Source organism: Hemicordylus capensis, chromosome 1, assembly GCF_027244095.1.
Source record: "Hemicordylus capensis ecotype Gifberg chromosome 1, rHemCap1.1.pri, whole genome shotgun sequence".
NCBI classification, from domain to species: Eukaryota; Metazoa; Chordata; class Lepidosauria; order Squamata; family Cordylidae; genus Hemicordylus; species Hemicordylus capensis.
The window spans coordinates 141,959,095-141,971,810 of record NC_069657.1 but is presented as its reverse complement, the minus strand read 5'-3'; the positions used below and the strand labels follow the sequence as shown (position 1 = coordinate 141,971,810).

The 12,716-nt window shown below is 45.4% G+C and overlaps 1 protein-coding gene across 7 annotated transcripts in view; it reads left to right on the top strand.

Annotated features, from left to right (window-relative positions):
• The window catches only part of COL18A1 (collagen type XVIII alpha 1 chain), a 253,533-nt gene that overhangs the window by 230,564 nt on the left and 10,253 nt on the right, over positions 1-12,716 (top strand). For all 7 annotated transcript variants that reach the window (XM_053269343.1, XM_053269353.1, XM_053269325.1 and 4 more), the window contains 10 exons: positions 1,674-1,748; positions 1,960-2,028; positions 2,161-2,203; positions 3,118-3,180; positions 4,838-4,881; positions 6,573-6,695; positions 7,873-8,026; positions 8,147-8,226; positions 10,404-10,535; positions 11,938-11,973. In XM_053269343.1, the coding sequence (XP_053125318.1) occupies positions 1,674-1,748; positions 1,960-2,028; positions 2,161-2,203; positions 3,118-3,180; positions 4,838-4,881; positions 6,573-6,695; positions 7,873-8,026; positions 8,147-8,226; positions 10,404-10,535; positions 11,938-11,973 (819 nt within the window). The remainder of the gene's footprint in view (positions 1-1,673; positions 1,749-1,959; positions 2,029-2,160; positions 2,204-3,117; positions 3,181-4,837; positions 4,882-6,572; positions 6,696-7,872; positions 8,027-8,146; positions 8,227-10,403; positions 10,536-11,937; positions 11,974-12,716) is intronic.

Genomic DNA, 12,716 nt, shown 5'->3' with positions numbered 1-12,716 from the left:
GATTTGGCTTATCCTCTAGCAGCCATGGAGGCCTGTTTGCTAGATAAGGTTAGGGAGAAACAAGTGATATCTCCAAATTTGGCTGTGGGCTGCTCTCATATGTCTCTTGTGTTTAAAAGTCTTGCAAAGTGTGACATGAGTCTTCTGTGGTTCCATCATGAAGAGCAGATCGGAATGAGCCAGCCAGGGTTGTTAACATGAGGTTTGAATTAAAAAGATGTGGACAACAGCCCTCCTTGCTGTTGTTGTAGCCAAAAGCTCATGGTTGATTTGGATATAGTCATTCTCAGTGCCTCCAGATAAATGGTACAAAATTGTAGTAAAGCCATAGAATGAATGTGAGAGTTATTCTGTGTCAGCTGCAGGATATGAGAAGCTTGGATAAAATTGCAGAAAGGAGCTTTTGTATAGACCATGAGATGGAGCTACTTTGGTAGGCAGTTGCATCCTGGCTGGATGAAGGCAAACACCAAAGGAGGAACTGCAGCAGGAAAACCAATGTTCCTGGAGGGTATGGTCAGGATCTCATGCTGGAATATGAAACATCTATGAGGATGTTCCTTCTATGACTGTGCAGGGCGAGAACTCTCTTTTGAGAGGAAAGTGGGATGGTTGAAGAGATCGTCTTTCTTGGCTGAAGACACAGTCTGAATACTGAATGCCTTTTGGCAGGTTAATTTTTGCTTTTAGTCCTCTAACCCCACCTTGTAAGAGAAAAATATGAGGGCTGTAATGAGGGGATGAGGCTCAGTGGAAGAGCATCTGCATGCTTGCATGCAGAAGGTCCCAGGTTCACTCCTTGGCATCTCCAGGTAGGAGTGGGAGAGACTCCTGCCTGCAACCTTGGAGGGTTACTGCCAGTCACTGTAGACCAGGGTGTCAAACTCAACTGGGTGATGGCCCGGATTTGATCCCGATTTACCTCCAGGGGGCCGTACACAGCCTCGCACCACCTTCTGTTGCCTCACACCACCTTTTGTCTTCCTCCTCCTCCCTCCCTTTCCATGCCACTGAGTTTAGCTAGATGCACTGCTTTTTACACTAGAATATGCTCAGGGAATTTTTTTGTATTTTTTGAAGAAATTCTGAACATAACCATCATATTTTATCTGTTGTTGTTCTCAATAGCTCTTTAACACTCAAAACTCATATCAACAGTATTCATTAAAACAACATCATGGCCCAAGAAAAGCAGAAGCCCTCTTCCCCCTCCCTTACATTCTTCTTTCTTTCTTTCTCCTTCTCTCACTTCCCTCTTCCCTCCCTTTCTTACTCAAAGAAAAAACACCCTGCACTATCTTGTAACTTTGTCTTCTTTCCTCCTCCTCCTTATTTATCTTCCCTGTTCAGTGCTTTGTGTGCCGTAAGGGCCGCCATGAGGTAGGAAGAGGGGAGGAGAGTGACAGTGGAGGAAGGAACTCATGCTTTCCCTCTGGAAAGAGAGAGTGAGAGAGAGAGAGAGTGCCAGGGCTGCTGCCTTCACTCAGGCTGGTCAGGTGAGCTCAGTGGGCCTGATCCGGCCTGCGGGCTGAGAGTAGACAATACTGATCTAGATGGACTAATGGTCTGACTTGGTATAAGGCAGCTTCCTGTGTTCTTGGTACACCAGTTCCACATTAGGGCCGTGTAATTTACGGGGGCCGTTTAAACTAGCTTCTGCTTATCCTTTGCAGGGTCGACCTGGCATGAATGGGTTGAAGGGAGAAAAAGGTGACCCAGCAGACTCAAGTGGAGGACTAGGCTCAAGGGTAAGGCATACCAATTTTGCTCTGTGTGCAATAGCTTATGCTGAAGGCTGTCATGAAGTGTGTGTTTTGTTTGATTTATATCCTGATTGTGTCCATGGGCTCAGAGAGACCTGCAGTTTTTTTTCTCCAAGGGGCTCACAGTCTTCTATTCTGCACACATCTGAGCTCCTACAAATTAACGCACTTGTTGCATTTCTCCTCCTCTCTCTAGGGTCCTCCAGGCTTCCCTGGGCCTCCTGGGCCTCCTGGGCCTCCGGGCAGTGTTGTTTTTGACAATAATGTGAGTAATGAACTAAGTGCATTTTACTTGCTGGAGAGACATGGGGATACACCCTAAATGATGTGTCTAGTGATCTTGGGGGTCATGGGGATAATACATTTCATGGAAAATATTGTCATTTTCAATTTTCAGGCATTTAGTGAGATGGGCCCTCCTGGACCTCCTGGATTACCTGGTAAGGATCTTGTAGAGCTGGGTTAAAGTGTAGGGTGGAATGGAAAAAATGCCCTTTTCCATAGGTCCTTTTCCCCCTGCTATGAAGCCTTCTACTAACCGTAGAGGCAGGGAAGAGTGGATTCAGACAGACACATTTGGGGAACTGGTATATGTCCTACACTTTTATTTATTTATTTATTTGAAAGCCAATAGAAAAATGGTGAAATGTCCCATCCAGAGTGCTTAAGAATTTTCTGAGTAGCTATTAAGAAAGACTTAGTATTAATACTTGGTTTAGCGTAATTAGTGTCAAACCCCATGATCTTTGTTCTTGTCCAGACAGTGGGAGTCCTTTCATGAGGCTAGGTGAGGCTGTTGCCTCAGATGGCAGGTTATTGGGATGGCAGTAGAGTGGAAAACAACCCCTATTACTGCCATTGGAGTAGCTGTTCAGGACCAGTCTGACCCTAACAAGCTCTGAAAGGAGAACCCCTCCTCATATGCTTTGCAAAGCTTGCAGGAAACCTGAGGAGAGAAGAGGAGGCTGCTGGTAATCTTCCCTCTTTCTCACTCCTGTGTGACTTTCAAAGCTTGCAAGGGTTGGTTTTGAAAGAGGGATGGCCTCCACCAGGGGTATGGGGCAAAGCATCACTTGGTGCCTCACCTCAGATGCTGCAATACTTTGGGCTGCCCCTGAGAATGGAAGGCTTTGAAAATAATTCTGTTTCCTTGTTATTTTAAATGTACCCCTGAACCAAACTCAAATTTGAATTTAAGAGTACACCTGCATGGCTGTTTTATTTCAGCAGTTTCTCCCAGTAGTTCTGAACTTCCAGCTTTTGTGTTGAATTGCCTGCCTTACTTTTATGGGCATGCAGTGCCTCCTTAGAGGCTCAGGGTTTCCCCAAGGCTCTCATCAGGCTTCTGTTTCAGGCTACGATGGTGCTCGAGGCCAGAAGGGAGAAAAGGGCGAGTTGGGTCCTCCAGGGCTTCCAGGTAAAGTTCCTTGAAATCTGATACTTTGGTCTGCTTACTGAGATGGTCACCTCTCCTGGATTAATGAGCTCATTAGAGATTCATTTTGGTTGAATCATCTGGATCAATTTTCTCCCCCTCAAGCCAAGCACCACTGCTCCAGTTTACTTTATTGCTTCTGTCCTGAAGTTATGGTGCACTGTAGTCTAGATACTTTATTGCAGACTGAACTGTAAAAGGCTGCATTATACAAGTTCCTGTTATGCAGTGGGTGAGCTCTTCTTGTTGTTAATCCATCCTTCCCTTCACATGTTTTGCTGCCATAGGCTACCAGCTGGATGCATCCAATAACTTTCTTTCACCTTTCTGTGCAGTCCATTTTTTGTGAATACAGCACATGCAGGAAAGGTAGCTCTTATGGTGCTTAAAGGTAAAGTGTGCCGTCAAGTCAATTTCGACTCCTGGCACCCACAGAACCCGGTGGTTTTCTTTGGTAGAATACAAGAGGGGTTTACCATTGCCTCCTCCCGTGTAGTATGAGATTATGCCTTTCAGTATCTTCCTATATCGCTGCTGCCTGATATAGTAGCAGTGAGGATTCGAACCAGCAACCTTCTGCTTGTTAGTCAAGCATTGCCCTGCTATGCCACTTAAGGTGACCTTATGGAGCTTACTATGGAGCAATCTATGGAGCAAACCCATAAAATCAAAGAAATGTAAAATTAGAATAAACCCGGTACCATCCAGCCCAGTTCTCCACTCCAGAAGTATTTTTCCAGCTCAGCTAGCAGAGTTCCTTTAAGCAGTGGCTCAAATCTGGGCCCTCCTACTTGCCAAGCAGTTACCTTTACCACTGAACTACCCTCTCCTTCTGGTATAGGAAACCAAAGTCTAGCTGATATAGTCTTCATCCTTACAGACAAAAAAGAGAAAATATCTGTGCTGGGGGTTGAACACAGGTTTGAGTCACCTGCAAAGCTTGTTGCAGATGGGAGTCCAAGCCACCTTCTCTGCACATGTGTAAACATAATGTGCACGCTGGTCGTGCATGTATCAAGCTTGTGTACCGTGCAAGTCTGTGAAATCCCACTGTCCCTTTTGTGATTCCTGGAAAATGTGGATACCTGGAAAAATGCCATCTAGTTCTTAGAAACTCAGCCTTTTCAGACTCTTGTGTTTTGAAGCACTGAAGACCTTTCACGCCAGTCTTCAAATGCATAATATACTTCTCATATTTTTGTGGAAAGAATAATATGAGGAGGATTCTAAAAGGCATTTGCTCTGGTTATGACCTTGAAGTTGGTCTCCTAGGCATGTATCCCCACCCCACCCCCAGTCACTTAAGAGTTATGCATCTACCTTTCTTTCATAATTATCTCTCCTTTCTATGTCAGGAGGCAACACATGATTCCCACTTGAGCCTCAGCACCAGTGCCTTTAGAAATGCTTCCCCATGGAAATTTGTGAAAATGCATGCTTGCAGGAGGATTTTTTCCAAAATGTTCATCTGATGATACGCACAGACCTTTTTCATATAGTCATAAATGACTGGGTTGTGCCTTGAAGGCCCATCATGAGACACCCCCAAGAGTCACAAAGGAAGCAAGCTCCTTAGCAGAAGGCTTTTTTTTGCCATTAGGAAGACTTAATTCTTTATCTTTTCTTCTTTGTCCACAAGGCCAGTTTCCTTTTGACCTCAGCAGATTTGATTCCACTTTTAGGGTAAGTGCTCTTCATTTGGGGGGATTGCAGAGACTCCTACAGAAACCAAGTGCAAAGTATGGGAGATCACTAGGAAGGGCTGATGAGCATCTTTTGTTAAATATGCATTTAGTGAGGCTGTGTAACCACCACATTAGAATAGACTAGACTAGACTAGAATAGAATCAAATCGAATAGAATCTATGTGGTCTCTAAGAGTCGACACTGACTTGGCGGCACTTAATCAATATTTATTAAAAACACTTCTGTCCTGCCTAACAGCCTTCCAAGGTATCTGACAAAAATAATTTTAAAAACACAGAATTTTTTAAAAAAGCAAGCAGTTGTGACTTTTACAGGGAGACCTGTAAAATGAAAAGGTTCCGGGCAGACCTGTAAAATGAAAAGTCTATTCCCCAGCCTTAGATGCTGCTGCTGCTGTTGTCATGGCTGCTTGGACTGTTCCTTTTCTAGGATTTGTTGGTGACCACAGGGGAGTATGGCTGGTGGAACTGGAATTGTGCTCCCTATGAGAGCCAAGTGGCACCAGCTCTTTTGGTCCATTTAGAGGACAAGGCACCTTCTCACCTGGGCTTCTAGACAGTCTGCAGCTTCTGGCCCTTCTGATCAGTCAAGGGTGACTGATGAGGACTTGCGGTAGGGATGTGCATGGAGGCGCAGTCTGGCCCTGGGGGGTATCTAGCTTTAAGGGCAGGTGGGGGGGGGGTAGTACTTACTCCTCCCGGTGCTTTTCCCCCTCTGGCACTCCACTTCTGAGCAAAGTTTTAGGAGCGGAAGTGTTCCTCCCTGCCGCCCCTGCCCCCATTGTTGGCCGGAAAAAGGGGAAGGTGCCTCCACACATGTGCCTGTTGCGGTGTGCGCATGTGCCGCACACGTCACATGTTGCATGCACATGCAATGTGTAATGTGTGTGGTGTGCGCGCCACAACAGGCTCATGCGTGGAGACACCTTCCCCTTTTTTCGGCCAACGATGGGGGCAGGGGTGGCAGGAAGGAACGCTGCCGCCCCTAAAACTTTGCTCAGAAGTGGAGTGCCGGAGGGGGAAAAGTGGTGGGAGGGGTAAGTACTACCCCCCGCCCTTAAAGCTAGGCACACACACCCCGCCGGACCGCCCAATTCCGAACCAATTTGGAGGCCTCTAACATGGCCCCCGACCGGTTCCGTGCACATTCCTAACGAGGCGGGGGAAGGGGGTAGTGATGTACAATTGCAATTGCTCCCTCATTTTTTTCAAGTTAACCTTCCCAGAAGTGTCCTTAACAAGGGACTAACTAAAGATTCGTTTCTGTAGATCTAAGATCTATGTAATGTTTTCCTACCTTCAGGTCTGTACAAGTCATGGGTCCCAATGCACTGTTTGGTACTGCTGGTATTAAACTGTCACTTAATGAGACAATTCTTTAACCATTGTTAAATAAAAAGAAAAAACAGAACTTCCCCTATGAAGATACAGAAGTTGAGTGATTCTCTAAAATGACAATCTAAGGTATCAGTGACCTCCATGGCAGCTTTCAGTGGAGTACTGAAAGTTTGGGGCTATGTCTTTTTTCCCTGATCTCTGTTTTGCCATTTGAGAGGTTGTATTTGACTACCGGTATTCATACTCTAGGAAATAACTCTAATTTTGTAAATCAAGTGGGTTGGTGTGCTTTTTGCTTGCTGCGTTTCCTTATTTTAAAATTTTCGATAGGGAGAAAGGGGTGAGAGAGGTGACACTGGCATGAAAGGTGAAAAGGGTGAGCCCGGTGGCGGTGGATTATTTGGATCAAGCAGTGCTGGACCTCCAGGTCCCCCAGGATATCCTGGTCTTCCGGTAAGTAATCCCACAGTGCATATTAAGAGGAGTGAAGGTCAATGTTTTAACAATGTCATGTTCTCTGGTGGTGTTTGATATTTTCCAAGATGGTGGAAGCTGATCCTGTGGTGGTCGCCACTTTGGTAGGGAATTTGGGCTGAGAGGAAAAACAGCAAACCTCTCCCAGAATCTGTTAAGTGCCATGCTCCACTACCAGAGTCTGCATCCTGGTATGTGAAGGTTGGATGCATTGGAGCAGATGGGCAACTTCTCTAGAATCCATTTGGAATTTCTTCAGGGCAAATTTTGAGGAAACTAACAGCTCCTCCTTCTGGAGTAAACTTCCTTTCAGCATAGTCCAGGTTGCCTTTAATGCAGGACCAGTTCCAACTTGCTAGCATCATGGACAGGATCCCAGATCATTATTCCTCTCACCCTGCAGCTCTTTTTTATCTTTCTGCTTACTCATCCCACCTCGTCCATTGACTTTGGCAGGCTTTATTTACTTATTTTCCAAACATTTTAGCAGACTTTAGAAAAGGGTTGGTGGATGACCCTGCCTTCAGGCAAGTTAGTTTTTATTTATTTGTTCTTCTTGATATATAACCTGCTTGTCTTTCCAGAGAGCATTGTCAAAGCAGTGGACAATATGAAAATAAAAAATAGAGTAAAATAATCAGTCAAATAGGAAAGGAAACATTAAACAATGGCAGGTCTTCACCTGCCATTGTTTAATGTTTCCTTTTCTATTTGACCGATTATTTCTTGAGCAGCAGAAAACAACAATAAAAAAACTGAGCAGAATCAGCACCAGAGCCATACAAATGAGGGAAGGCAACTATTACTGAAGGCGTATCAAAGGAGGATGGTCTTCCTCAAGCATCAAACAGGGAAGGGGCCAGATGAGGTTGAGGAATTTCCATAGCCTATGGACTGCAACCAATAAGGCCCTGTGCTGAGTTCCCACCAACTCCATTCAGCAGCTTGCTCTAAGTCAGGGTTTCTCAACCTTGGGCCCCCAGATGTTGTTGGACTACAACTCCCAGAACCCCCAGCCACAAAGGCCATGTCTGGGGATTCTGGGAGTTGTAGTCTGACAACATCTGGGGGCCCAAGGTTGAGAAACCCTGCTCTAGGTGACCATCAGTTCCTTCCACTTTTGGGATTCTAATAGTGAATACATTTGCTTTTTCAGGGCCCCAAAGGAGACAGTGTTAGGGGACCACCTGGCCCTCCAGGAGCACAAGGACCTCCTGGTTCAGGGTTTGATGGACGCCCAGGGTCACCAGGCCCCCCTGGTCCTCCTGGCCCTCCTGGTCCCCCTTCTTTTCCAGGACCCCATCGACAATGTGAGTACCTTATGCCTTTTCACCTACTCCTTGCAAGTAGCCCCTACCCTGTTTGGGCTAGGTCCTTAATAAACCCTGGTCATGACTTACATGACTTAGTTCTAACCTTTCCCTTTCCAGCTATCAGTATTCCTGGACCACCTGGGCCCCCAGGACCACCGGGACCTCCAGGTGTTAGTGATGCATCTTCCTCTTCTGGGGTAAGAAAATGGACTGTTGGAACACTGTTGGGCATGTGAGGGAAACCCTGTAAATACAGGTGAACTCTCTTATCTGCGGGCGTCCCGTTCTCCGCTACAATCATGGATAATGGAACTGCAGATAATGGGGGATTTGTGGCAGTGGGAACTGGCTGTGTGTGTGTGAGAGAGAGAGTGAGAGAGAGAGAGAGAGAACGAACACGATAGTGAAATAAAATGCTCTAAAACCAAACGAGCCACAAAATGGCTCCTCTTCACAAAATGGTGACTGGAAATAACTTCTGAGGTCATATCTGGCCATCCTGAAACTGCGGATACGTGGATTTTAACCCTCTTGTATCCGTGGATAATGAGGTCAGGTGGCAATTAGGCAACTGCAGTTACGCGGAACCATGAATAGCAGTACTGCGATTAACAAGGTTGACCTATAATAGAGGTGCTTCTTTGAAAGAGCCCAACTAAATTTTTGTAAGTAGCTTTGATTTCATATGGGCATTATTCATACATATTACAAAATGGAGGATTAGCTAATTAGGGTGTCACTTCCCAAAATATGCTGAAGCAGCATGAGCTAGCCGGAGAACTTCTTGCACTGCAGGAGCAGCTTCCTGTGCTGCTAACATTTGAACACGGGAGATCACACAGAAGGGGAGCACTGTTCTTGGTCCCTGGAAATAAAGATAAATGGCATGCAATAATTCCATAATAGAGTCAATCATTAGGTTTGATTGTGCCCTCTTACTATAACCATGGCTACTATAAGTGGGGTGTTTTGTATCTGAGTTAGCCTCTAGTGTGACTCAAACAAAAGTTATCATGACTTCTAAAGCATGGTACTCATACAATGATAAGTCGTATCAAAAGGCTTTGTTCCTTTGTTCTAGCACGAATTTAACGTTCTGTCTCTCTGTCTGTCTAACATATTTTTATACCGCCAAAAACTTACATCTCTGGGTGGTTTGCAACAAAACAAAATAAATGACAACAGAAAAGTTAAAACATTAGTTAAAACAAATAAATAACAGAGAAAATTTAAAACATTAGTTAAAATAAATGACAGCAAAAAAGTTAAGACTACAATAATTTAAAATTTTAAAACAATGTTAAAACTATTAAATCAGCATTTGATTAAAAGCCGTGAAGAGATGTGTTTTTAAAGATTTTTTTAAAATTGTCTGAGATGGGGAGGCTCTTATTTCAGTAGGGAGCACATTCCAAAGCTTTGGGGCAGCAGTGAAGAAGGCCCGTCCCCAAGTAGCTGCCAGACGAGCCGGTGGCAACTGCTGACGGACCTCTCCTGATGATCTCAGTGGGCGGTGGGGTTCATGATGAAGAAGACATTCTCTTAAATACCCAGGGCTCAAGCTATTTAAGACTTTATAGGTTATAACCAACACCTTGTATTTTGCCCGGAACTTATTGGCAGCCAGTGTAGCTCTTTCAATACAGGAGTAATATGGTCTCTCTGAGATGACCCCCTAACCAATCTGGCTACCGCATTCTGAACCAGCTGTGGTTTCCAGACAGCATACAAAGGCAGCCTCACATAGAGTGCATTGCACTAATCCAGTCTGGAGGTTACCAGTATATGTACCACTGTTCGGAGGCAATTTATCTCAAGAAATGGATGCAGCTGGCGTACCAGCCAAAGCTGATAGAAGGCACCTCTGGCCACTGCCTCAACCTGGGACACCTGGGAGAGGCTTGGATCCAGACGCACCTCCAGACTGTGTACCTGTTCCTTCCAGGGAAGTGTGACCCCATCCAGAACAGGCAGATGAAACTTATCTCCCAAGTTTCGACCCTGCACAATGAGTACCTCCATCTTATCTTGATTCAGTCTTAGTTTGTTATCCCTCATCCAGCCCATTACCGCCTCCAAGCAGGCATTTAGGGAAGTTAGGCCATTTCCTGATGAAGTTGACATGGAGAAATAGATTTGGGTGTCATCAGCATACTGATAGCACCCTGCACCAAATCTCCTGATGATCTTTCCCAGCGGTTTCATGTAGAAGTTTCATTTAATGTAGCTGTGTGAGAATCCCCATGTTGCTGCTTGTGGTTTAGCTTCTTTGGGTATTAATGGCCAGTTAAAACTTGAGAAGTTTGGCTAAATTAATGAACAGCAACGAAGATAAGCATCTTTCCCCCTTTTTGTCACATGATCCGTTTTGTAGCAACTACGGATCTTGCCAACCTATCAGAGCATGATGGGCAGAGCTCATGAAGTGCCTGAAGGGCAGCTCCTCTTCATCCGGGACAGAGAAGAGCTCTACGTCCGGGTTCGCAATGGTTTCAGGAGAGTTCTTGTGAGTACCCTGTGTGCAGCCTTGGTCTTTTTGGAGGAAGGGTGAGAGATAAATGTAAATAATATTTGAGCCTGAGTTACCAGTGGTCTTGTGGGGCAAACACGAGATAAGGGCAAACACTGGGATTAATGCAAAGCAGATTTGTTAATTCATCCACTAACAAGAGTGCACTGTCAGGCCCTTTCCCACAGCGTTGGGTGAAATCCTCCAGCCTTGATTCAGAATGGGCCTGAATAAAATAAGTTAATTTGGGCTTAGTTCTGATCAAATCATTTGTTTTTAAGCAGAACCCATTCCCAGGAAAAAGCATAATGTGTCGTTCTTATCATGAGTGACACTGGCTTTTTCCTTTATGAATTTTTTAAATATATATATAGTGTAGATGCCTAAAATCATTCAGTAAATCCTTGCAATGATACAGAATTATGGTATGGCAAATGTACTTCTGTGAAGGGGTAAAGCAAACCATAGCACTCTCCCTATACTTTTTCATGAGATTTTATTTTATGAACATGATGGGGATTGCGGTGTTCAGTGACAATAAGGACATGAAAGAAGAAGAAAATGGTGCTACAGTTTTGATCTTTTGTTGGGAGTTTTTGAAAAGAGCATAAGCACAGAGGCGTAACTATAGGGGGGGCAGGGGGGGCACGTGCCCCGGGCGCCATCTTTTCTGGTCACGTGGGGGGCGCCACCATGACCAATATTTTTTTTAATTTTTTTTTAATTTTTTGTTAATACAAATGTTTCCTGCTCTGTGCAGCAGCGCTGCAGCAGTCAAGGGAGCGCGTCGGTGCCCCCTTCCCCACGAGCGGTCCCTTCCGCGCCGCCTGCGCCCCCCCCCATTGCTTTGCTGGCACCTGGTGGCCAGTCAGTGGCCTGGCTTGGCAGTGGGCGCTTGTGAGGAAAAACCTAAGTATAATGTAGTATGTTGGGGGGGTGGCAGGGGGCGCCATTTCAGTGCTTGCCCCGGGCGCCGTTTTCCCTAGTTACGCCTCTGCATAAGCATGCTGGCAAATGTTGCTCTTCCTTCCAAAATTCTGTAAATGAATATGAATTGGAAATAGGCAAGATTCATGCTGGGGGGAAGTCATTGGTAACTAGTCTAGTCTAATAACAAAGAATGTGAGAAAGTCCCTAGTTAAAGTGTCACATCCACCATGAATTCTCTCAGTGGTTGTTGACAAACTTTCAACCCTTTTCCTGAAATATGGGGATAACAACACCAACCTACTTTACAGTGTTGTAAGGGTAGCTGAATTAGTATATGTGAAGCACGTCAAATAGTAATGTGAAGTATTATTTCACAAAGTGCCTATATGTGAAGTATTATTATTTCCAACTAATGACATTATTACTATCCTATTCTAAGCCTAAAGTGATTGTTCTGGTTTAATTTCAGCTTGAGGAAAGAATCTCTCTCTCTGGCCCTGGACTGGTAAGGGAAACACTCTTATTTGGCATTGTACCATGGATGGAGGCTGGCATGGGAATCTGTCTTGCTAGGATTTTCAGCCTCTTTTTTATGTCCAATGTTGATGATATTAAGTTTCAACTTAGAATGTGTGCCACATTGTGGCTGAGATGAATTGGGAAGTCCCCTCTAAACCTGAGGGGTATACTCGTGTGAAACAGGAGCTGTAACCCAGAATTTGGCTTTTAAAAGCCAAATATGGCAACCTGTCTCCCATGAGCTCATTCGGTAGCCTTAGTCATGTCACTTTCACAGTTGCAGTTGCAATAATAATTATTTTATTATTATTTTTACATTTTATATCCCGCTCTTCCTCCAAGGAGCCCAGAGCGGTGTACTACATACTTAGGTTTTAGGCTTGTGCCCGAAACGTTTCAGAGGCCATTGTAAAGGCCTCCGAAACGTTTCGGCACTGGGGCAGGATTTGGTGCTTCGGCACCGGTGGGGGTACTACTTTAAGGGCGGGGGAGGGTGTACTCACACACACACCCCGCCGCGTTTCCCCCGCCGGTTCTCTCCAAATTTCAAGCCCCTCGGGGCGGCAGCGTTCCTCCCTGCCGCCCCATTTCCCCCGTCGGCCGGAAGTGGCCGGAAGTCGCGAGCGCATGTGTGCCCGTCGTGCGCGCCCGCCCTCCTGCTGTGAGCGTGCACTCACAACAGGCACGCACGCGCTTGCGACTTCTGGCCATTTCCAGCCGACGGGGGGA